The following is a 26815-nucleotide window of genomic DNA, read 5'->3' as shown; positions in this document are numbered from 1 at the left end:
CATTAATTTTCATTGGAACTTACAGCACTTACTTAAGAGACAGATCGCTTGAAGCGTCTTCTTACTCTTGTGCAGAGCCATCCACCTTTAGGCAAAGGGGGCCAGTTTGAAACTTTATGGGAGTGGCAACAACATCCATTCCCTGCCTCATGCCGACCCATTCTCCCCAAGGGGGTGATCCAGTTGGTTGCTGAACCCCATGTGTATGGCTCAAAATTGTATTGGCACCATTGGCACATCTTGCCCAGTATTGTCAAGGTTGACTGTAAGTAGCTTTCCCTCCAGGGTTCCAGACAGGAGTCCTTACCTGGAGATGCCAGGGATTGAACCTGGAACCTTCTGCATGCAAAGCAGGTGCTCTCCCATTGAGCTATGGCCCCTTGGTGAGGCAGATGAAGACAGCAGCAGGCAGTTGCTTTGCCAGTGGGATTCTGGTAGGGATGGCAGAGAATTCCGCCACGGATCTCAGTGAGGCCGAATGCCAGTGCATTCAGCCACCCAAACTCCGTGGCGGAACAGCCTGCCACCCCCTGCCACCCTGCGGATCCCCCCTGGGATGAGACTTACCTGGGGTGGATCTTCCAGGTGGCGGCGGCTCCGGCGGCTGGTCTTCTGACCGGCTGCCGCCACCGCCATTTCCAGTGTTAAAAAAAAAAGACGTGATAGGCTACGTAAAGATTTACATAGCCTATAAAGACTAGGTTAAAAAAAAAAAAGAAACGACGTGATAGGCTATGTAAATCTTTACATAGCCTATCACATCTGACTTTTAAAAAAAGAACCCGTGTACACAAATGGCGGCAGCTACGGCCGCCGCCATTTGCGTTCCTTATTTTGGCCCGTCTTAGTCTACGTAAATATTTACGTAGACTAAGACGGCAAAAATAAGGAGGAATGCAAATAGCGTCTGCTACGCTATTTGCATTCCCCTTATTTTCGCCGTCTTAGTCTACGTAAATATTTACGTAGACTAAGACGGGCCAAAATAAGGAACGCAAATGGCGGCGGCTGTAGCCGCTGCCATTTGCGTAAACGCATTTTGTTTTGTTTTTAAAGTCAGACGTGATAGGCTACGTAAAGATTTATGTAGCCTATCACGGCTGACTACAAGGATGCAAACAGTGGCATCTACGGGCGCCGCCATTTGCGTTCCTGCTAGCCAGCGGCCGGATGTCCGGCTGCTGGCCAAGTCGGCCAGCAGCTCCGCGGAATCCCCGTGGAGTGGAGCTGGGCAGCCAGGATTCTGGGGGGGAGGCATGGAGTGCCTCCCCCCCCACGAGGATTCCAGGGGGAGGGATGGAGTGCCTCCCCCCCCAGCGGAACCCGGCAGAGCCAGGTAAGGCCAATTTCGTACATCCCTAGATTCTGGCTGCTGCAGATACTGCACATCTGTGCACAAGAAGGACTTTGTTTTGTGTGCCTTCTCTTCCCATTTTTTGTTCAGCAGGGGTTTCTCTTGTTTCTTTGCCTTTCCATTGCTTTCTATTTACCTCTTTAGTTTCCTGCTGTTTCTTGCTCCTGTTTTTCTTTATCCCTTTGTCCTCTTCCTTTTTGCCCCCTTCTCTTTGTCCCCTTTTATCTTCCTCCCTTGCTTCTCCCCTCTTACATCTGCTCTTTCTCTTCCTCCTTCCCTTCCAGTTTTCTTCAGAGCGCCAACTATTAGGGTTTCTAGCAGGTAAAGCCAAGTGTTTGTGTGTGTGTGTGTGTGTGTGTGTGAGAGAGAGAGAGGGGGGGGGTGGGGGGGGTGGGGGGGGATATACAGAGCAATCCTAAAAATGTCTACTCAGAAGTAAATCTCACTGTGTTCAATGGGAGCTTTTCCCAGGTACAGATAGGATTACAGCCTTAGGGTCGGAGGGGGTGGGATAGAGCAACTTTCCCCAACCTGAAGCTCTCCTGATGTGTTGGACTACAGCTCCCAGAATTCCTTACCATTAGCCATGCTGGTTGGGACTGATGGGAGTTGAAGTAGAAATACCTTGAGGGCACCAGGTTGGTGAAGGCTGGGACAGAAGAAGGCAGCAGACTGCATAGTGCAACAAGACCTTATTGGCCTGGAGGGGAGTGCCATTTGGGCTTTAGGCTCCCAATTAAACCAGTGGGCATCATCTGAGCCTTACGACATTAGAATTCCTTCACCTGAACTATAATGAGCATACATGAAGCCACTGCCAAGTTCAATTTGAAAATCCTCAGAGGCAGCAAAAAAAGGTTATTAACAAACTGATCTGCAAATCTGTTAAGATGGAATACATGTAGTGTTCTTGATGGTAATTGCCAGACACTCTTGCATAACTGATTCAATGGACTGATTTAAGGGGAATTAAACTGAATTAATTCTGAGAACTCTGGTCTAAGTTCTGGATCATATTCTATTACAGTTTCATTTTACTTTTATAATAGACACAACAGATGCAGGTGGGGGAGAATTTAAGAGAAGAAAAAAAATTAAAAGATAGGTTAAAAATTAAAATCTAAACACATAGAAAATGCTCTGGAATAGAATTGCATGCTATTCCAGAGCATGCAGAAGGCATGTTAAAAACAAAACATCATTGGACAGGGGGAGTAAGTCCTTGTTGTTTCCACTGGATCTCTCAGTGGCTTTCAATACCATCAACCATGAAATCCTTCTGAGGTGGGAATAGTGGCTGTTGTATGTTGGCTCTGATCAATTTCAGAAGGTGGTGCTGGCGGATACCTATTTGACACCATGGCTGTTGGCCTGTGGTGTTCTCAAGGCTCCATTTGATCCCCCAGGCCATTTAACATATACATGAAACCTCTGGGTAAGATTATCCAGAGTTTGAGGGTTTGGTGCCACCAGTATCCTGATGACACCCAACTCCATCTCTCCTTTGTTTTCATCTAAAACCAAGGAAGCTGTTCTCGTTTTAAATCAGTGTCTGGTGTTGGTAATGGACTGGATGAGGGTGAACAAATTGAAGCTTAATCCAGACAAGACAGAGATGCTCCTGGTTAGTCAAAAGGTGGATCGGGGAATAGGGATTCAACCAGTGCTAGGTGGGGTTACATTCCCCCTGAAGTCTCAGGCTCACAGTCTGGGTATACTTCTGGACTTAGCCCTGAACCTGGATGTCTGGGTGAGCACTCAGGGTTGATTTCCTTTAGGATGGACTGATTGGACCTCCTTCCGTTCCAGGGGACTTGTAAGACTCTTCTCCAGCACCACAGTTCGAAAGTATCGATTCTTAGGCACTCAGCCTTCCTTATAGTCCAGCTCTCACAGCCATACGTTGCTACTGGGAAAACCATAGCTTTGATTAGACGGACCTTTGTCGGCAAGGTGGTGTCTCTGCTTCTTACTATGCTGTCTAGGTTTGCCATGGCTTTCCTCCCAAGGAGCAAGCGACTTTTAATTTCATGGCTACAGTCACCGTCTCTGGAGATCTTGGAGCCCAAGAAAATAAAATCTGTCACTGCTTCCATTTCTTCCCCTTCTATATGCCAGGAAGTGATGGGGCCAGATGCCATGATCTTCGTTTGGTTAATGTTGAGTTTCAAACCAGCTTTTGCACTCTCCACTTTCACCCTCAACAAGAGGCTCTTTAGATCCTCCTCGCTTTCTGCCATTAGGGTGGTATCGTCTGCATATCGGAGGTTGTTGATAATTCTCCCAGCAATCTTAATTCCGACCTGTGATTTATCCAACCCACGTTTCTCATGATGTACTCTGCATATAAGTTAAATAAGCAGGGTGACAATATGCAGCCTTGTCGTACTCCTTTCCCAATTTTGAACCAATCGGTTGTTCCATGTCCAGTTCTTACTGTTGCTTATTGACCCTCATACAGGTTTCTCAGGAGACAGGTAAGGTGGTCTGGTACTCCCATCTCTTTAAGAATATGCCAGAGTTTGTTGTGATCCACACAATCAAAGGCTTTAGCATAGTCAATGAAGCAGAAATAGACGTTTTTCTGGAATTCTCTTGCTTTCTCCATGATGCAGCGAATGTTGGCGCTTTGACCTCTAGTTCCTCTGCCTCTTCGGAACCCAGCTTGTACTTCCGGTAGTTCTCGGTTCACATACTGCTGAAGCCTAGCTTGTAGGATTTTGAGTATAACCTTGCTGGCATGTGAAATGAGCACAATTGTACGGCAGTTTGAACACTCTTTGGCATTGCCCTTCTTTGGAATTGGAATGTAAACTGACCTTTTCCAGACTTGTGGCCATTGTTGAGTGTTCCAAATGTGTTGGCATATTGAGTGCAGCACTTTAACAGCATCATCTTTTAGGATTTTAAATAGCTCAGCTGGAAGACTGTCATCTCCGCTAGCTTTGTTGTTAGTAATGCTTCCTAAGGCCCACTTGACTTCACTCTCTAGGATGTCCGGCTCAAGTTCAGTGACCGCACTATCATGGTTATCAGGGACATTCAGATCTTTCCAGTATAGTTCTTCTGTGTATTCTTTCCACCTCTTCTTAATCTCATCTGCTTCTGTTAGGTCCCTGCCTTCTTTGTCCTTTATCATGCCCGTCTTTGCACAAAACGTTCCCTTGATATCTCTGAATTTCTTGAAGAGATCTCTAGTCTTTCCCATTCTATTGTTTTCCTCGATTTCTTTGCATTGTTCATTTAAGAAGGCTTTCTTGTGTCTCCTTCCTATTCTCTGGAACTCTACATTCAGTTGGGTATATCTTCCCTTTTCTCCCTTGCTTTTCGCTTCCCTTCTTTCCTCAGCTACTTGTAAAGCCTCCTCAGACAGCCACTTTGCTTTCTTGCATTTCTTTTTCTTGGGGATGGATTTAGTTGCTGCCTCATGAACAATGTTACGCACCTTGATCTGAGCTACAGTCAGCTCCAGGTCTTGTTTTGACTGACTGTATAGAGCTTCTCCATCTTTGGCTGCGAAGGACATAATGAATCTCTTTTCGATATTGACCATCTGGTGATGTCCATGTGTAGAGTCGCCTCTTGTGTTGTTGGAAAAGAGTGTTTGCTATGATCAGCGTGTTCTTCTTGGCAATACTCTATTAGTCTTTGTCCTGCTTCATTTTGTACACCAAGGCCATGCTTGCCTGTTCTTCCGGTGATTTCTTGACTTCCTACTTTAGCATTCCAATCCCCTATGATGAAGGGGACATCTTTTTTTGGTGTTAGTTCTAGAAGGTGTTGTAGGTCCTCATAGAACCGATCAACCTCAGCTTCTTCGGCCTCAGTGGTTGGGGCATAGACTTGAATTACTGTGGTGTTGAGTGGTTTGCCTTGGATTCATACTGAGATCATTCTATCATTTTTGAGATTGTACCCCAGTACTGCTCTTCTAGCCCTTAATAAATAGCACTGCTGCTACAATTAGCATCACAGCCTCCCCACACACTCTCAGCTGTAGCTCTGACTATTGCAGTGTAGCCATAATAATGATGGGCTTTATCTGCATGCTTTGGCAGGATTTTTTTTTTTTTTTTGAGAACTCAGGTGTTCTCAAAATGGGGAGAAACCATTTTTAAAGAAGGCCTGAATTAGAAATATCATGAACCCCTCTCTTTGCTGGTACCTTTGGTGGGGGAGGACTCACACTGCCCATCCATACCTACACTAAAATCATGGATTTCTGTTTTTTTAAAAAAATAAAACAGCAGTCACTTCCCACAAGGAAGTGTGTCCCCAGCTTTAAAACGACCCAGGAAGTTCTTTCTCCAGCCAGTGAGCATGCAGTTGTTGCTAAGACTTAATTCATTGGCTAAAAACACTGAAAGGTGGGGGCTGACTATTTTTGCTTACAAAACAAATGAGCAGAACAGCAGCTACACATTTGGGGCAGTATTTCTATATCCTACGGGGAGCTAGAAGTTGTTAAAGCAACTGAAAATGAGCGGAGATGCTCATTTCTGGAATGGGGCAGGTCTGCAGAGCTCACAGAAGGGAACTCCACTGACCTGTCCTGATCTGGACATTAGTGTTTCCGCTCCTTTCTGAGGTTCCTTTACCAAGCATTAATTCCCGCTGTGCCAGTGGTGGGTCCACTGGTGCAACACAATCCATGGGAGTACAGCAGCCCTATTAAATACTTCCCTTTGTCTCATATCTTGGGTTCTACAAGGGCTAGAGACTTGCTTCTTTTTAATGAAAGCTGGGATTATGAGGACTATAAATCACCTGCGGGGGGGACTGTTCCCTTCACCCCCCCTCCCTCTGAACATCCTTGGGGAGAGGTCATCTGGAGATGTAGATTAATCTGTTATTGGTATGAAGATGACACCCAACCTTATCCTCAAAGACTCTCAGGCTACAAAAGAATGCCTCCAGGGGATTCGAATGGGAACACTGAAGTTGCCTGCAGTTTGAAGTGAGGCTTGCTGGCTAGACTAACTTAGGGAGGAATGTCCTGCCCTTCCAGTGATGCTTCCCTACATCGCCTCTCACGCATCGCCAACCGGGTCGACCGTCTGAGCTCCACCCGTGATGTTTCCCTCTTAGCTCTGTGCCGCAGTCTAGCATCTCTTAGGTCACAGCCCCCACTCTCCTCGTCCTCCTCGTCCTCCTCCTCCCAGCTTCTCACAGAGGGGGGCAAGGGGGGGCTTCAGGCCCAGCCATCTGGGAGTTAGTAACCTGAGAAGCATGCCTACCCATATCTGAACTGGCTTAGGAAAATGCCTCCCCCGGTTCTGGCTGTTCCTCTTCTGAATCTGAGCCACTAACTATCTCCCTGCGCTCAGAATCAATCGTGACACTGGCGGAATGGTTTTCAACATGTTCTGGAGGGGGTTGGACTCCCCTAAAGCATCAACTTTGCAATTTAGAGGTGCCCCTAGATTGCCTCTTCTCATATTTACCCACCTAGACCCTAAGATTTTCTACAGAGGCCCTTCGCAGGGAGCCCCTGTCGAAACAGGTACGAAGGGTGGCTACCAGATAAAAGCTCTTTGGGGCAGAGGCACCGTGGTTGTGGAACACCCTTGTCTGACCGATTAGGCTGCCACCGCCACGGCACGAACAACGGTAGCCTGCCTGGAGGAAATGGAAGAGGAGACGGCTGCACAAGCACCATCCCTGGGTACGTCAACCTGCCTGGAGGAAGAGGCTTGTGGTGCAGCATGAGAGCTGCCGCCACCACCGATGGTAGTGGAGATGTTAGTGTTTGAGCCTTGCCAGCACTGGAGGGGAGCCCAAGTCTGATGCTGGCCCTGCCTCCTTCACTTTCTGCCATGTTTTCCAGTTCCTTTCATGTATGATCCAATGATATGTGTGAATAAACTATATCTACAAGCAGGCGTAAAATAGGTGGTAACTGCACATCAGTCTACCTTGTCAGGATCTTTGGCTTTGAGGCCCGTATGCTGCCTTTCGGCTAGAAACAAATTCAGCAAACTTCACAATATCGCCTGGAAAAGGAATGTGAAACAACAACATATACGCAGCTGTATTTATCTACTAGCCAAGTGAAACAAATAGGAAATGGTTTAATCAAAGGCTGTGAAATGTTTTGTCATTCAACTTATTGTCATTTCCATAGTTCATACCACTGCAGAAGATTATTTTTGAGCGACACCAGCAGTTCTCCAAATAACAATGACGCATTGTTTCAGAAATGGAAGAGCAACTTGAAGAGGATTTGTCTGCCCTATTTCTCCTTGTCTTTCAACATAATGTTCGGCATCACTTGGTTTCCACTAAGCAAAAAAGATATAAAGTCACCATCAGCATGTTGAATCTGTGCTGATGCATATTTTAAGGGGATTGTACTTCCGTTTCGGTATTTAACCTCAGCAAACTTTCCTTTTAGCAGTAAATAATTCAGATTCAGGGTTGCAAGGGGGGCTGAACACATGAAAAAAAAAACCATAAGCCACTATGTAAACAAAAGATTTCAGCATTACACACACACACACACACACAATAGCCCTCCTCACACCACACACACACACATTTTTGAGGAGCAATTTAAAAGCTTAAAAACCCATTTAGAAGCTAATTAGAACCTGGACAGCAAATTAAAAACAAAGGCACTTTCCAAAAGCATACAATACTAGCAGCAGGTATGAATTTCTGATGCTGGGCTGTTTTGATATCAGCTGGTTTTGTTAAACTCCCTTTTTAGAAGGCCACCTGATTGCATGTTAAGTGTTGATGCAGTAACTGTTCTCTCCATTCTCTAAAATCCTATCTTCTGTGTTTCCCTGGTGACACAAGTGTGTGCCACTTGTTTTTTTACCTGACACATCCCCCAATACAACAGCTACAGTTTCTCACTACTGGGGGGATTGGGGTATCATTATTTTTTTTTCATTATTAGACAAACAAACATGAGCACTTTTTTCAAAGGCCCAACCCTAACTCCAATCCCCACATGAAACTATTTCCTCCCCCTCCCTCCTTCTCCCCAGCAACGCTTTCCTCTACTGTGACAGCTTTAAGAAATGCTCTTGGGATTGCAGAGTTACTGCTGGGAAGCTCTAGCTGAATTCAGAAATGTGCTGAATCCTACATTATGTTATCTTTGGGATGACAGTAGGGATGTCAGAGAATTTCTCCACGAATCTCCGGGAGGCCGAATGTCAATGCATTCGGCCCCCCGAAATTGGTGGAGAAACGGTCCACCCCCCCCCCCGGGATGGGACTTACCTTGAGCAAATGTCCCTGGCGGCGGCGGCTCCCAGCAGCGGTGCGGTAGCGGCGGCCGGTCTTCTGACCGGCCACCGCCGCCACCATTTCCAAGTAAAACAACAACAACAACAAACGTGATAGGCTACTTAAAGATTTACGTAGCCTATCACGGCTAGATTTTCAAAAAACACAGTGATAGGCTACGTAAATGTTTACGTAGCCTATCATGGCTGACTTTGGGGGGGGAAAGCGCGTACGCAAATGGTGGCGCCCATGGGCACTGCCATTTGCGTTCCTTATTTTGGCACGGGTAGTCTACGTAAATATTTACATAGACTATGGCGAAAATAAGGGCAACGCTATTTGCGTTGCCCTTATTTTCACCGTAGTCTACGTAAATATTTACGTAAACTACCCGTGCGAAAATAAGGAATGCAAATGGCGGTGCCCATGGGCGCCGCCATTTGCGTACGCGCTTTTTTTTTTCTCAAAGTCAGCCGTGATATGCTACGTAAACATTTACATAGCCTATCACGGCTGACTGCAGGCCAGGGACGCAAACGGCGATGGCTACAGCCGCCACCATTTGCGTCCCGGCAGGAGAAGGGGTTTCGCGGCCGGAGAGACGGGGCACTTCCCCCCAGCCAGAATTTCGGCAGGGAGGGATGGGGCGCCTCCTCCCCAGCCAGAATTTCGGTGGGGAGGGACAGGGCGCCTCCCCCCCACCCAGAATTTCGGGGGGAGGGACGGAGCGCCTCCCCCCCACCGCGAAGCAAGCTTTGGGATCAGGTAAGTGACTTTCGTCCATCCCTAGATAACAGCCATTCATATGCTGGAGGTTGACTTGGACTGAATTGCATGAACTGGTACTCAGTCCCATTTCTTTTGATTGGATAAAGAGCCCTTAGATTTCTGTGAAGAGTGCTCCATTTATATATGTGGGGAGGGGGGCTGCCCTCTGACGGAACTTTAGAATAACTGGAGTAAATGCACAGTCCTACAGGACTGATGCTAAATTAGGGATGCCAGAGAAATCCACAGTGGAATCAAATGAGTTTGGATTTCTATGAATCTGACCCATGGATTCTGCAGTAGACCAGCTTTTCCTGAATCACATGGGTTCTGCAGACTTGAAGACCATGTCTATACTTTCCACAAATTTAGTATTAGAAAAATACATAAAATAAAAAAGAACATTGGCTGAAAATGTGAATTTCCCCCATAGGCTAAAGCATGAAAATGCTCAAGGTGGGTGGGTGGGATTTATGCATTTTTGCAAGTCTGAATTTGCACAAATTTGGGCAATTGGGGGAAAAAATCCGGTTCCGTCAATGAGCAGATGACAGAACGAAAGGCAGCTGATGATCCGCGAAATGCAGATGGAACAGATTTTACAAGATCCATATATCTGTATGCTCAATAGATAGGGAGCTCCAATCTCAAAGCCCTCCATCTGTCCTAAGCCCTGCCAGGGAGGGCAGGATGAACAACAAAGGCATTCTCATCTCACCTCCAGTTCCACATTTGTGCTATTTTGAGCTAGATGGGCCTTTGAACCCCATCTAGCTTGCTTACCTTGCTGTGGGCAGGGACAGGAATGGATCCATTGGATGTTTTATGGTTCTGTCTTATGGTCTGATTCTTTTAAGTTGTTGTGCGCTGCCTTGATGGCTTTTTAGCAGCAACAGCAACAACAACAAGAAATAATTTATTTATGATAATAAATAATAAGTAACTAAATGGATAGGGGCTGCATATCAGCAGCGGTGAATTACAGCCATGTGTATGCAACTGTGCTACTGAACCCACTTCCCAGTAATTAGCAGTTTTATTTTGTGATCCTGTAAAACAGACAGAAATGCATCAGTTAATTTTAAAGTTGTCTTTCTCACATGTTTAATCCTGAAAAGTAATAGCCTTTCAATGTTATTTTTAGAATGCCAGTTACCATGGTGAAAGCGAATTCTCCCGTTGTTCTTTCTGCCAATTGCTTAGATAGCTAATACCCTACACTTCAGACATACACCCCAATTATGCTTTTTAATAAGTTTATCATACTCATTTTCTGGTAGATATTTTGAAGTCATTTTACAAATCATTTTATTGGTTCTACTACATTAATGTATGGTTTGTGTCTATTAAGGAAAAGAAAACAATTCTAAAATTGTATTTTGTCTCTCCATGTCTAATATACCATCTTTGTCAAGTACATCCAGAGTTTTAAAAATATGATGTAAACAGAGCTTTGCTTATTCAGATAAATTGCTGAAATCCTTCCAGCCCAGTGCTATGCATATTTACTCAAACCTAAGTGCAACTTTATCTAATGGGGCTTGGTTACCTAGTAAGTGTACATAGGACTGCAGCCGGCCCTTATCTTCAATGTGATCTGAATGTCCAATCATTTTTGGACTTCCAAAATCAGCAAAGAGGCTGTGGACCTAATTCAGTTGGGGTTGAACTAGGCTTGCCAACTGGTTACTTTTCAGCGAACCAGATAAAGAACAGGCTTGCTTCATCTAGACAGCCAAATATTAGCCCCCTGTCTATGTATGGGCTCATTCACTGATGGGGAATTCCACAGAAGAGTGGAGGAGCTTTTATGAGGGGAAAAATTTGCTGAATTGGATGTATTCCACTATACAAGGCATTGTATTGTCCCTTGAAGGGTAAGATCTCTCAGAGGCTAAACAGGCCACAATCCAATGCAAGGTTACATATGTTTGAGTCTAGTGAGACCAATGGCTTTATATGTTCTTAACTCTGCGCTGCATTGTGGCCCAAATGTTTGAGTCTAGTGAGACCAATGGCTTTATATGTTCTTAACTCTGCGCTGCATTGTGGCCCAAATGTAAGTTACAAGGTAAGAATATGGGAAACAATCCAACTTTCTTTAATACAGACATGTATGTATGTATTTGCAGTAGCTGTCCATTGTCATCCCATCATAACAACTTACAACAAACAATACATGAATAAAACCCATAGGGTTATTCCAGTGGAAGTTGGCTCAGCTCCAGTTCAAAGGTTATGGCTCAAAAAGGAGCACTGTCAAAACCACTTCCATGTGATGGTGCTTCCACATGGAAGCCATAATGTAAGGGTTGGGTCCAGATCCATGCTGGATCCATTGCACTTGTGGAGGTGCAATCAGCCTCTAGTTCCCACAGCAGCCACTCTAACCCCCTGAAAATGCTACACAGAGGGTCAAGAGACCCTCCTGAATGGGATGAGATGGGTGTGGGAGGAGGGTGGATCACCAAAAATCAGTCAGAGGATGGATCCGAGCAGAGCCTTTCTCCCATGGAAAGACCCTTCCTTTTGCAGAAGGCAGATTCTGGACCTAACAGTTTACCTGGGGGAGATCACCAATGCTACTATGAGTAGTTGCCTCAGTATGGCAGTCCGAGCATGGAGAAGTTTCATGTGATGAAATTTATCCACATGGTAGGTTGTTTGCAAAAATCTGTGTAAGAGCAGCAGCATCATAACCTTTGAATGACCCCTGTGATGACTAAAAGGCCTTGAAGATGGTGCACAGGTGACTCATTTCCAGTTCTTTCCCACTCCTAGCCTCAGTGCTTGCTGCGGGTTCGGGAGTGGGCTTGGGCCAGATGCCTTCAGTGGACCCTCCTCTCTCAGTGGGATCTATGTTCTGTTGTAGAACACCTTGAGTCTTTTTCTGAGAAAGGCATCTAATAAATTCAACACATAATTAATAATAATGTAATAAATACTATTTACTTACTTACTTACTTACTTACTTACTTACTTACTTACTTACTTACAATGTTTAAATACTGCTCCACATCCAGACAGATTCTGGAGTGCTGAACAATAAAAGATACAAAATAGGATAAAAGAATAAAACACCATGTTTAAAAATTATTACTATTTCTTTTCTTTTCTTTTAAGAAACAGAATTCCAATAAAACCCATGGCTGGTCAGTCAAGGAAGACTTCTGGAAATAAATATGTTTTCAGGAGGCACTGGAAACAGCACAATGTTGGCTCCTGCTTGACTGCCAGAGGTGGAGTTCCACAGAAAGGGGACCACCACAATGAAGGCTCTTCTCTGGGTGGATTCCAACCGGGCCATAGGTCCATGTGGAACTTCAGGACCTCTGATATGTGAATAATGCACATTATTCTCTCCGATTACCCTCTCAATTGCCCTCTCCCTCTATGCCAATCCACAGAACTTCCCAGAGGGATCAAGGGTTGCTCAGGCAACTGAAAGATTCTGTTCTATTTCTAGATTTGCAATGTAAGCAAACCAGGGTAGGGATGTACGAACATTTTGCTTTGTTTCATTTTTTACTTGAATTTGCCCTGTTTGTGCTGATTTGCACTGACTGTGAACACAAACATGAGCACATATTTTCAGGAAAAACTTGCATGTTCTCTGAACTTGTGTTCACATTTGAAAAATTTGCACTTTAAAAATGCACACTATAAAAACTGTGCACCCCACCCCCCACCAATAAATAAAATCAGATTTTCATGCTTTAGTCTACAGAGCAAAGCGTGCATTTGGGTGCACACTAAAAAATGAGCACTTCTCCCTTTTAAAGTGTGCACATTTCCTGTATGAACATAAAGTCAAACAGGTTGCAGTTGAGCACAGGAGCAAGTTGATCTGAGCTTCAAGATGGAGTTCGGAGAATCTTGCTGACCTCAAATTCTTCATCAGATTCTTCCACCCCCAGGCAGGAGGCTCCAGGGAAGCGGGATCTCTGCAGGGGTAAGGGCCTCAGTGGGTGCCTGATGATGCTGACCTCTGATGCTGGCCCTGCCTAGCCTGCCGACCCATCTTCCCCTGCCTAACATGGTATGATGTTTTTCCACATCACTGCTTTTCTGTATTTGCTAATGGCAGCTAATTCAAGCAACAACCATATTGATTCATGCAGCTGTGTTTGCCAAGAATCTGGGCAATCTTATTGTGCCAGGGTGAGGCCACATGTTGTACAGGTGTGCAGATGTCCTTCCACCTAATCTTATGAACCTATTTGCCACTGCAGATGTCTTGCTGTGGTTATTTGTAGGAGCCAAAGACCAATCAGTAGAATTCAATAAAATAAATCATACTTTGGCACATTTGACTAGGTTTAACGAGCCAGTTAGGTACCTAATGGCATGAAGAAATGTAATTGCACACTTAAATATATGTTAATTCCCAAGCTCACTATCTTGGTTGAGCGCCCTTATGGATGAGTGCAATTATTTTGATATTGTTCAGCAGTGCCTGTTAGGATGCAAAACGAGGTGGCATCTTTGTACAGTTGGTTCGCCGAAGCAATGCCACTGTGGTATATTTTTTATGTATGCTCACTGTTCCACATATGCTCGTTCAGTGGCTGTTTGCTGATGCTGTTTTGAGAAATAGTTGGGGATTTATTCAACTAGCTCTGCAGGGTACATTTCCAACAAAACAAGTTATTTCTCGCATTGCATTCAATTAAACGCTAACGCAACTATATAACGTATCATCAAAAATGGGCAAGAGGTTGTTGCCAAAGCATGGAAACAATCATAAGATATCTGGAAACACAGAATATGGAAATGTTTTTTGCAGGTTTGGAATCCATTTATACTTTATTGGTATAGAACTATGCCTTGGGAGAATATTAGACAAGAGGGTCCTTTCATTAATATGAGTATGTGCATGTCTTTTATTGAATCATTTACATATGGATGTAATTCTATACATACATACACACATCCAGGATCTGCCTTCTGTTTGTTGTATCCAGTGTTAGTCCTACATAGAATAGACCCATTGAAATGAATGAGGCATAAGTTAGTCGTACCCCTAACTTAAGTCACATTCATTTTGATGGGTCTAAACTATGTAGGACTAACATTGGATACAAGCCTGTGGATAGAAGGGCTTTGCTCATGCAAGATGCCTCTGCCTGATTTTCAGGGATCCCACCTTTCAGCCCCACACCACAGCTCACCCCATTCAGCAAGGACCCCAATCTTCTGTGTTGCATTATCAGGGGACTGGGGGGATGGGAGGTCTGAGAGGAGGAGGGGAAATCCACTTCTGCCAGCCCAGTTGCATGTGCCTTAATCTGGATCCAACCCAGTTTGAAATTGAAAATGGCTTGTTTTGTTGTTCTATGGTGCCAGCTGCTGAATGGACAATCCCCCCCCCATCTCCATCTCCCCCCAAAGACTCAGGTGTGCACTACCTCCTCTGGTTCACAGCCTAACCCTGCAGTTGTGCTTTTAGTGCTTTCTGGGTTGTTGTTTTCCTGTTGCATTTGGTTATGTCAGTCCTGTTTGGAGACCATTCATCTACATATGGTAGACAGAGATGCAATTTTGTGTCAAGTTAGCAGTTAAATAAATTCCCCTGATGAAGACAGCTAAACCTCATTGGGAATCCCTTGTTAAATTATAATGGCTTTTTATCAGCTTTGCCTCATGTATCTTGCCTGGTGGTGTTTCTGCAGAAACAGAAATGCATAAATGGGCTAAGAAGGAGATGCATCGTCTTTTATTCTTGTACCTCTCTCACACAGAGACTGAAAGAGCTAAAACAAAGGGAATTTGCACGGAATGTGGCTTCAAAGTCCTGGAAAGATGAGAAGAAGCAGGAAAAAGCACTCAAGCGACTCCATCAGCTGGCGGAGCTGCGGAAGCAGTCAGAATGGTACGCATTTGGAACTCCTAGTACATTTTAATCTCATCTCCTTTTTTCCCTCAGTAGTCCCTGAAGAAATCTTCATAACTTTACTTCTGCTTTATATAATGCACAGATCATAATCACATGCTCTGCAAACCATTTTTTTCATTTATCCTTGACACCAAACATCCTTGCTCTACAAGCCATAAAATTGGAAGCCCTGTATTAATTCCTTGGCATTTAAAGTCTGGAATTTTATCCTTTTTCTAATCTGATCTGAACTGAATGATTTTTAATAGTACTGTGCTGAGTTTGGGGAAACAAACATTTTCAATGCAAAAATGAAGGTTTGGCAGGGGTACAAATGTTCACTGGCCATTTGCGTCCCTGCTCTTTGACATGATAGGCTATGTAAAGATCTGCCAGTGAGGCCTTCGCGGGGGGGGGGGCAGAAGTGGGAGATCCGATCCTCCAAGAACTTTGGGGGGCCAGATTCAATAGAATCCAGCCTCAGTGGGGTCCATGGAGGATTTCTCTGACATCCCTACATGGCAGTAGCAGTTTCATTGCCTACGAGTGCAATCCCAAGATTGCTGCAAAGAGTGAGGGAGGTCTGGGGGGACAGCAAGACGTTTCATAAAATTGGCCTCCTGTTTCACTCAGCTCTAAGTTTTAACATTTTATTAAGATTGCATTTTATTTTATTAAAACTGATTTTAGTTTAATGCTCTTAGCAGTAAAAAGGTTTAAAACTGATTTTAGTTTAATGCTCTTAGCAATAATAAATCTTAGTAAAAAAAAAAAAGGTTGCTAGGAAAAGTGAAAAGAAACCTTAAGTTATTTCTGCTTAGTCTATAAACCCTTATTTTCATGACTTTGCAGATATCCAAACTCTCCCAAATAGCTCCTTTGAGGGAACTAAAATAGCACCAACATTGTGAAAGGAAAACAGAGATGTCATCACTTCCACTAGGCAGCTTGTACTGCATTAATAACTTACACCGAGTCAGTCTGTTAGTCCATCTTGCATATTATTCTCTACTCCAGTCTTCCCCAACCTGGTCCCTCCAGCTGTATTGGGCTACAACTCCCATCTGGCCAGCCAGCATAGCCAATATGGCTGGGGTGATGAGAAATGTAGATCAAAACATCTAGAGGGCACTGGGTTGAGGGAGGCTGTGTCTAGTCTGATCGGCAGTGATTCCCCATTGCCTTTTTTAGCTCTGCTACATGAAAACGTACACCTGGAAATTATAATAATGGAAGCTGAGAACGTATACATGCAAAATATGTGCTCTCCAATACTGATTGTTAAATTGATAACTACAGACACAGTACAGTACCTGGTCCAGAGGCTTCTTAAACACACACATCAATCCTACAAATGTAATCCCAGATTGCTGTTATTTTCCTTTAATTATGATTACATTTATATTGGTGAAGGCTGGCGTTTCCGGTTTTGGAGGGGCTGTGAATTGATTCTGGATTTCAGCCAGAACCAGCCAGAATAGCCAGAAAAGGAGCCAAAATAGGCTGAGTACCTTGGATAGCTCCTTTAGACTTCTGGCTGGTTCTGACTGAAATCCAGAATGGATTCATGGCCCCACCGAAGTCAGAGCCACCAGCCTTCACTGCATCAAGCAGATGGTTGGATTTTTACTAGCAGCACAATTCTATGCATGTCTGCTCAAAAGGAAGTCCAATCCGCCCCCTGTCCCCAAGTTCAATGGGACTCACTTCCACCAGCCCCCACTAATTTATATCCCATTTTTTTTCCTCTTGCAAGGAACCCAAGGCTCCTTAGAAGGTCCTCCTCCTCCATTCCATTTTATTATTATTATTTTTTGAATCTATATTTATTTTAATTTTTATAAGTGAAATAAACAATACAAACATCATAGTCAAAATCTACAGTTTCCAACATTACAGTATTCTGGGGAAGAAAAAACTAAGGAGGAAAGCAAAAGAAAGAGAGAGAGAGAGAGAGAGAGACGAAAGAAAGAAAGAAAGAAAGAAAGAACAAAAGACTATATCTAAGCTTCAATGAAAGCAAACCAAATATCCAAATATAAGTCCAATTGCAAATTATACCTATACAGCACTCTTCCAGACATTGCAGGTATTATTAAATCTTCAATCCGCTGCTCCATAAACTGTGAGCCTTGTCTTTCAATGTTATAACCTCAGTCTTATAGCAAATAAACGAGAGGAAACCATCCATTTCCATTAACCATTTATTACCATTCCATTGACACATATTAGTAAACATTAAAAGTTTAACCAACAAGAAATAATAATAATCATAATCCCATAATAATAATAGTAATACTAATATTAATGATTTATTTATTTTTTTAAAGGAGAAGAAGAGAATTAAGGAAAGGATAAAAAATAAAAATAAAAACAAACCATTTATTTATTTTAAGTAATATAATACCTAAAAATGTACTTATATGTGTACACCCACATACACACATACAATATAACACACAAAGGAGAAAGAAAAGAAAAATATGCAAACATTTAATCTGGCAAACTTCCCAGACATCCTATCAGCTAAACCCCAAACAAGACTTCAGAGGAACAGTAAAAATGGCTAAATTCCAACTCAGGAGGCTGAGAAAGTTGACTCCCTTGTTTTAATGTTAACACCAATGAGAAATGATGAGGCTGCTTCAGGATTTAAAAACTTTTTCATCTGGCCTTCAAAAAGAATGCAAAATGTAGCAGGATATTTAATATGATATTGCAGGTTATTTTGCTTTGCCAAACTTCTCACTTTGGTGAATTGCCTTCTTCTGTAAGCAATTTCTTTAGTATAATCAGGAAAGAGCATAATCTTGTCATTTGCTGGTCCCCACTGTAGCTCACCTTGTTCTCTTGCCAGATGCAGAAGATAGTTTTTGTAGAAACTCGTGAAAACTGAACAACAGTCCCAGAAGTCCCTTTAGTGCCACATATTGAGCCAGGGACACGATATGCATGCTCAGCATCCAGTGGAGAATCAGATGACAAAACCAATAACTCATGCAAAAGTTTATCCATAAATTCAGCCAAACATACATCAGCAGCCAAGTCTTTAATACCAAGAATATGAAGGTTTGCTCTGCATGTAAAGGCTCCAATGCGGAAATTCGAGCAGACAAAGTATTGTGAGATGCTTGCATAGCAGTTTCCTGAGCAATAACTTGATCTTCAAGTACATTAACCTTTGTTTCCATTTTCTGAAGAGAGATATTAATTAAATCCACAGCCCCTTGGAGGGCAGTGATTGAGTCCTGGATTGTTTCAAGCTTCTTTGACTGCACTGATAGCTGAGAAGACATAGTTTTTATCAAAGCAAGCAACTCCTCTTCACCTCTGGCATTTCTAGAAACCTTTGCCGGGGGAGCAATTGGGGGGGTAGGTGGCATTCCCAGACCTGTTGTTTTTCCCTTTGATACTGCCATCCTCCACTTCCAGAAGCACAACAAGCAAGTATAATTGCAGAAACAGAAAAAACAAACATTTAGTTAGATTTAAGTGCCAGTCCCCAGGTATTGTTAGTAGTTTAAATTCACAAATATTTTTTGGAACTTGTCAGTCTTGTAGTCTCCTAATTGCTAGGAGTTTCGAACAGTGTTCAGTAGATGATACTCTGGCCACTGACCTTAGATTGCACCCCTTCTGCTGCAGCGCAAAAGGAGCTGTTCTTCCAAGATTTCAACTGGATGGTACTGTAAAATTCCCCTTTTAATTCCAGGGGAATTTTAAAAGGTTTCTCAACCTTATCATAGCTGTTTGAGATAAGCAACCTGCAGAGCTCCGCAGGTCGCTACCAAGACGACATGGCTCCGACCGGAAGTCCCATTCTATTTTATTCTCACAACAGTAGGTTAGGCTGAGAATCAGTGACTGTCCCAAAGTCACCCAGTGTGCTTCATGGCCAGGTAGGGACTAGAAAGCAGGTCTCCCAAGTCCCAGCCCAACATTCTAACCCTGACAACACACTTGCTGTCAAGGAGGTTATTTCAGGAGGGCTCCATCCAAACATATCTTTTACATGCATGGAGCGGCTTCCAACCCTGCAGTGCTGGGCCCCGAAACCTTTTCGGGTTGCTGGAAGATTTGGACATTTGAGAAACTGTTATGGATGCTCTCACAAAATGGCTGCCATGAAAGGGGGTTGGCCATTCACAAAATAGCTGCCATGGTGGGCATGGCCCGTCACAAAACACTCATTTTCCAGAAGGCAAACTTATGAAAATAAATAAAACTAACTTGTGCAAGATCTTACATACGAGGCAGAGGTGGGGCCTGACCTCCAAAACTCTTTTGAACCCAAATAAAGATGGTGCTGGTGGGCAGCCCTTTGTTTTGTAGCATGCCTAGGGAGACTGGCAGGTGGCTATAGAAGTGTCCACAGGCACCACAATGGAGACCCCAGCTGTGGTGTATTGGAAAGCTGGCAACTCACCCTGTGCATCATTACAGATTGGGAACTTTGGGATTGGGGCTATGGCAACAACTCAAAAATTGTTTATTTGGGGGTACTCTTACCAATTTCTATGAATATACTATGGTTTAAGTGGTTTGAAGACAGCAATCTTAATGCTTCAAACAAGAGATACAGTGAATCCTGGAACAATTATTTATAGTCCTTCATTCCATGTATCAGTCACCCAATAACAATAGTCCTCTGGGCAATGTACAAGGAGCCATACACATTAGGCCTTGCTGACATGAGTAGAGATGTACGGACCGTGTAAAATCCACTCTGTCTGTGTTTTGCAGATTGTCAGGTGCCTTTCATTCCATCATCCGCCCACAGATGGATGCGAATATTTTTTTTCATCATGTGGAAAAATACGGAAATAATACATAAATATTTACATAAGTATTTATGTAAGTATTTACATAATTTACCCCAGTACGTAACATTTAATGTATTGTCCCATATTCCATTCTACGTTTCCTCAGCAGGAACTTATGTATTTTTCTACGGATTTATATGCATAAATTTCAGGAAAGTAAAAAAATCATCCAAAAGTCCATGGATGCCACAGGGCCTGAGGGGTTTGCTCTGCAGTGGATTCCACAGGTCGGATTCTTAGAAATCCGAGCTCACTTTAATCCATCTTGAATTTCTCCAGCCTGCCTAGACATGAGTAGAGACTGAATGACATTAAATGTGCTGGGATTGTACTTGATGTTTCTAACTAAAAAAATATTTTTAAAAACATGATAACCACCATAAGTGATATGTCATTGCAGGACACATGATTCCATTCATAGTGACCAGGTACCAGCTAGAAGTACATGTACTGGCCAATTCTGCATCATGCCTTGTATCACACTATCATGGTTCTTGGCCCTACCCTGGCCTAAAAAATTGTGTATCTTCCACCCCAACGAGGCTTGCATCAAAGCACTGCATTTGTACCTGCATAACTTGTGCTCCCGTTCTCCCTCTTCCACCTGTGGAATCAGGTTCTCCTTAAGGAGGAAGCCACCTAGGGATGTAGGAAAGTCACTTACCTTTTCGAAGGGTGACATTCGCGGTGGGGGGAGGCGCTCCGTCCCTCACCCCAAAATTCTGGCTGGGCAGGGAGGAGCTCTGTTCCTCCCCCCCAGAATCCTGGCCGGCTGGCTCCGCCAGCGGCCGGACATCCGGCCGCTGGCTAGCAGGGACGCAAATGGCGGCAGCCGTAGCCTCCGCCGTTTGCGTCCCTGCAGTCAGTCGTGATAGGCTACGTAAATCTTTACGTAGCCTATCATGGCTGATTTAAAAGGAAAAAAAATGTGCGTATGCAAATGGCAGCACCCATGGGCGCCGCCATTTGCATTCCTTATTTTGGCATGTCTTAGTCTACGTAAACATTTACGTAGACTAAGACGGCGAAAATAAGGGGAACGCAAATAGCGTAGCATCTACGCTGTTTGCGTTCCCCTTATTTTCGCCATCTTAGTTTACGTAAATGTTTACGTAGACTAAGACGTGCCAAAATAAGGAACGCAAATGGCGGCGCCCATGGGCGCCGCCATTTGCATACGCGCGTGTTTTGGTTTTGTTTTTAAATCAGCCGTGATAGGCTATGTAAACATTTACGTAGCCTATCATGGTGTTTTTTTAAAAATCTAGCAGTGATAGACTACGTAAATCTTTACGTAGCCTATCACATTTTTATTTTATTTTTTTTACTGGAAATGGCGGCGGTGGCAGCCGGTTGGAAGACCGGCCGCCAGAGCCGCTGCCGCCACCACCACCAGGAAGATCCGCCCAAGGTAAGTCCCGTCCCGTAGGGGCAGGGGGAGCAGACCGTTCCGCCACCGATTTCGAGGGGCCGAATGCGCTGGCATTCGGCCTCCCCGAGATCCGTGGCGGAATTCTCTGACATCCCTAAAGCCACCCTACAGCTTTTAGCATAGCACTCTCCCAAGTAAAGTTGATATTTCCCCACCCATGCAGTAAGGAGTAACACTTGTCCCACACGGACACACACCACTGAGTTGATATGGCTGGGATGACTCAGCAACCTACTCTGCTATCTACCCCAGTGCAGTTAGCTGTCAGGAATGCCCTAGCTGCCTCTTACAGTCCCCTCCAATAGCCAACTCAGGACACAGACGACAAGGATTCTTTCCGAGGCTTTATTCCTTTATTCCTTTATCACTCTTACAGATACTAATCACTAGTGACTAAGCAAGGAACTGCACTGGGGTAGATAGCAGAGTAGCCTAAGCTCCAGGTAAGGCAGTTGGTCCCCGTTTGAAGGAGAACTGCGGGAAGACTCTGAACTTATGGGCTATGTAGAGAGAATCCCTCTTACCCTTGGGTCCTCGGGACGCAACTGTTGTTTTAGCGCCAAACAAGCGGAGCGCCTCCTTTTGGCGCCCTCCATCTGTTGCCGCTCCCTGCGTCTGCGCCGAGCATCCAGCAAGCCCCCCTCCAGTGCTCCCTCACTGCCAGGGTCACTATCTCTCCCAGGAATGCTGGCAGGAGGAATCTTTGCCAGCTGTTGTGCTTGTGAGAGATGAGCGAGCTCCTCTCCCATGGATTGCTGTTCCTCCTCAGAATCAGAACTGCTCTGGGGCTCTATGGGCTCAGTTTCCACCCTGACAGCCACAGCATATGTGCCTTTAGTTCAGCTTACTGTGCTGGGTATTTACTGGGAAGCCGTAGATACCAAGAAGATGTCGCCTACCATACCAAACCATTTCAGGCTGTGGTGAGCCTGCTGCAACATACTGTGTCCATTAACTCCCACACCATTGGAATGGGGTCAGAAGGCTGCATCTGTTGCAGCTGTATCACCCCCATTATTTCCATTATATTCCCTCCAACGCCTCATTGATCCTGCTGGTTGGCGGACTTCATATTTTCAATGTAACTATTCATGTCAATAGTTCTCAATGAGCTATACTAACAATTTCTGAAAAATGAATTCATTTTTAACTCAAGTGATGTTATTATTTAATTTATTTCTAGTGTTGCCGGATGCAGACCTGTGTTTAAAACTCCCCAAGTGGTTGTAGAAAAACAGCAGCAACTACAAGAAAAACTTCCCTTAGCTCAAGAAGGTAAAGCTGAGAACACAACTGAAGGACAAAGTCTCACCAGCAGCACTTTAGAGAAACAACAGGAGCTTTGGCTAAGCAAGAACCAATCTTGCATAGAGAGACGCCATGTGCTTAGAAATCGCATCTCTCCAGCATTCTCCTGTGGCACCAATGCCTGTAACCGGGCTGGAGTGTCTTTTTCCTTCTCCAAAAAAGCCCATTTGAAGCTCGAGTCATCAGCATCTGTTTTCAGTGAGAACATGGAAGAAGCATATGACTGTACCGGATCACCTAGGCATAAAACAAAACAGATGCTTGAAGAGTGCCACGCTTGCATACATATGAATGACGAGAGGAAAGCAAATGTGCAAAAACGGTTAAACACACTTCAAGGTCACCCCAACAGTATTGCATCATTTAACCTGGCTGGGAAAAATAAAAAGCAGAAAGAAAATGATCAGAACACCAACCGAGAGCAAGTGGGGATTCATCTTTCATTTCGTAAAGACAAACTACATCCTTCAGATTTGGAATGTGTTGAGTCCCCTGGTATAAAAGAACAAGGAAGGGAGTCAAATGAGACTCAGAAATCCTTGGAAACTGTTGTTACACTGCAATGCCAATCTAGCAATGTTTGTATGCAACAAAACACTTACATGCACAGTGATGTCCTGTTACCAGAATGTGTCTCCAAGTTTGCAGCCCAACCATCATCTGAGCAGGGAGATCCATCTGAGGTAAATTACAATCCCCATGTATTCAAACAATCTTCTGATGGTTCAAAAACTGTGAATGCAAATACTGAAACACCTAGGGGTGATGCACTGGTTCATGAAATAAAACCTAAAGCATTGCCTTTTCTTCATGTACTGAGTAAAGATGGCAACACAGCCTTACGGTGGCCCACAGAACTTCTTTTGTTTACAAAGACAGAACCTTCCATTTCCTATGGTTGTAATCCATTATATTTTGATTTTAGACTCTCCTTGTCTCATAGAGACAACGGGCATCCTGAAATCAACACCGAAAGTCCGAAAGAGCACTCAAAAACTATGGACGTAGATGGGATCAAAGCCTCAGGTCTAACCGAGAACAAGCAACTGTCCAATGAACAAAATAATCCATCTTTGAAGCCAAAGAAGACGAAAATAGCTCTAAGCCTCAAAACATCCCAGTCAAAATTGGATTCAGACACAGAGAATGAAATGAATCAAAGTGCTCCGAAGTATGTTTCAGATTATTTGAATGAGAATATACCTAAAGTGCCTGTTCACCTTGATTGCTCACAAAGGCATTACACAAGAGCAACACTTCCCCATACAACAATGCATGTGAGATCTTTAGCACAGCACTTGCAGAACTGTGAAAAAACTCTAAAGGAGGAAATAACTGAAAACATTTGCATCTACCCCTTGGTGTCTAGAACAAAACAGCAAAAATGTGCAAAATGTGATTTAATGTATTCCCAAAGACAAACCAATTTAGATTTGGTCACCTGCACCAGTGACATAAGCGATAGTGGGAAAGATTCCATGCTGGGTTATAAGTTAGGCTCCCCCGCTGAGTGCTTGGGAAGTGAAGGTAATAGGAGTTTTGCTGGTTGCTGGAAATTCTCTTCTTTGGAAAAGCCCTTTTCTGACAGACAATCTAATTATTCTGACACCTCTGTTAGCAGTGCAACTAGTTATGCTAGTTGTTACTCTAGTCACAGATCAAGTGATCACAGCAGAAGTCATCTGCCTTTTTGTTGCAAAAGGAAACAAAAGCCAGTTGAAAGGCAGAAATGTAAACACAAGAAGCACAACTGCATTTCATCTTCTGATGATGCAGATGAGGACTGCCTTTTCCACAAAAAAAGTCAAAGATATAGAAACTGTACACAGAGGCACACAGTAAAACATCAAAGACATTCAAGATATAGGCATTTACTACAAAGAGACGTATCAAAGCAAAGCAGAAATCGACATCCTCTCTGTAAACACAACAGGAGCAGGAGTAACAGCAGCTCCAAATGTTCTTCCATCCAAGATTCGGGAAGCAGCGAAAGATCATCAAGTTTGACCAGATCAAAAGGCAGCAGTTCAGGATCCCTTGAAAAAGAATCGAGGCAAGACTGGGACAGACACAAAAAAGATATGAAGAGCAATGGTAGCATGGAGCCAGGAAAACCGGACTCTGCACACAGAGACTGCCAGTATGCTAGGTGTCCATCAAAATATGTTGGCCTTTGCTCTGTCAACCACTTAGGAAGAGAACTGGTGGGACAGAAGAAGTCATTAACTGCCAAGCTACTTTTAGAGAAGGTGAAATCAAAGAGAAGCCAGGAGCAAACTCAGAACACAGAGAGCTCTTCAAATGCCTGTGGCGTAGATCTCCTCTATAGTCAACCTGGTATTAAGTGTGCATCTTCAGCGGGTAGCGAAGCAATGTTACCTTTGCCCGAGAAAGCCCTCAGCATTGATATGAGCTGCCTGTGGAGCAGTGAAACCAGCACAACGGGAAGCAGTGTGGGCAAAGATCAGGTCGCAATAGATAATGTTACTCTTACAGCAAGCACTGACTATGGTAATTGCCTGCTTACAGGCTTAATTCAAAGAGGGACTAGCGATCAAGATCCGAATATGGAAAAGGACACAGCAATAAAGGAGCCGTCACATCTCTTAACTGGTGAAATGCAACCCCTTCTACAAAGCTGTGACCCAGTGCCAAACAGTTTTCCTGGTGCTTTCCCTTCTCATAGATGTTCTGTTGTTGCAAATCTAACAGAGACCAAAGAAGAACACAGTGCAAGTGTGAACTTGAATCAAGGGGAAGGGAATCTAAACCGTTACTCTGACAGTGCTATGCATAAGTCCAGCGAAACAGAAAACAAGACTGAACTGAACAGTGAGTGCATCTCCTCTCCCTTGACACAACAACCTATAACATTTTCCCCCGATGAGATAGACAAATATCGGTTTCTTCAGCTGCAGGCTCAGCAACATATGCAGAGACAACTTGTGGCAAAGCATCTCAAGGTCCTGCCTGCCCCAGGGCCAGCTGCCTTCTCTGCGTCCCCAGCTGTTCAGCCTGTTCCTGTTCAGCAATGCTCTTCTGTCGCCACTTTCCACCATACACTTTTGCAGAGCTTTGCTTTGTCTGCTGGAGTACATCCTCATAGCAGCCATCTTTCCCTGACCCATATACACCCATTCTCACAATCTCATTTTGCTCCGATATCGCTGTCACCTTTTACTCCAGCCTTCATGCCAACACACTCAGCATTACTGACTGGGCACCCTTTCCATTTGGTATCGGCAACTCCCTTTCACCCGTCCCATCTGACGATCCCACCGCTGCCCCATGCTGCATTTATTCCCACCTTGTTCACGCCGCAGCTGAATGCGGCCGCATCTTCGGCAATACATCTCAATCCTTTAATTCACCCGTTATTTCAGGGTCAAGATCTTCAGCATCATTCTTGACCATGTCAGAGGTGTTGGTTATCTGAAATGAAGAACGATAGAAAAGCAGATGTAATTTTTGTCTCAAATTATTTAAAATAGCGAAGTCATCATCCTATGCCCCCCAAAGCAATTTGGAATGGAAATTCCCATTTAGCAGACTAATTGCATATGTTATGAGAAGTTATGGCTTATATACCTAGGGCATATCAAGAATGCTGAGAAGTCAAGGTTTGGCTGACACAGCACATGGATGTTAATTTGATTATCAAATTGATGAATGAAAAGTCATTTTTCACAAAGCTGCACTCATCCTTACAGCTTATGTTATGGTTCAGTATGACCTTTTATGTTGTAGTATGTTTTTGGAAATAAATATATATTTTCAGTGAACATCTTTTTAAAAAGGGGGAAAAAAGCAAGAAGTCTACAACTCACCTGTACCATATCTATTGCATGGGGACAGGATCTGGGCTAGTGCTATTTTAGTGCTAGGAGCAAAATTCACTTTTCTTTTCCTTGTTTGGGAATGGGAAGATTCACAGGCATTCACCCAGGTTGAGCAGCCATTTCCTAGGCAAACCACTTTGCCAAATCTGACAAACTGTCATGTGGCACACTGGTACA

General features: G+C 43.9%; 1 protein-coding gene across 1 annotated transcript in view; it reads left to right on the top strand.

Annotated features, from left to right (window-relative positions):
• ZNF804B (zinc finger protein 804B) overlaps positions 1–26209 on the top strand; it is a 366196-nt gene extending 339987 nt beyond the window's left edge. Inside the window, exons 3-4 of the mRNA XM_084860470.1 lie at positions 15103–15233; positions 22675–26209. Of these exons, the coding sequence (XP_084716596.1) occupies positions 15103–15233; positions 22675–26209 (3666 nt within the window). The remainder of the gene's footprint in view (positions 1–15102; positions 15234–22674) is intronic.
• The last annotated feature ends 606 nt before the right edge of the window (positions 26210–26815 follow it).

Source organism: Heloderma suspectum, chromosome 5, assembly GCF_057233095.1.
Source record: "Heloderma suspectum isolate Gila_16-S chromosome 5, 16-S_ref, whole genome shotgun sequence".
Taxonomy (NCBI): Eukaryota; Metazoa; Chordata; class Lepidosauria; order Squamata; family Helodermatidae; genus Heloderma; species Heloderma suspectum.
Note: the sequence above shows the minus strand (reverse complement) of the source record. Positions and strands in the feature narration are given on the sequence as shown.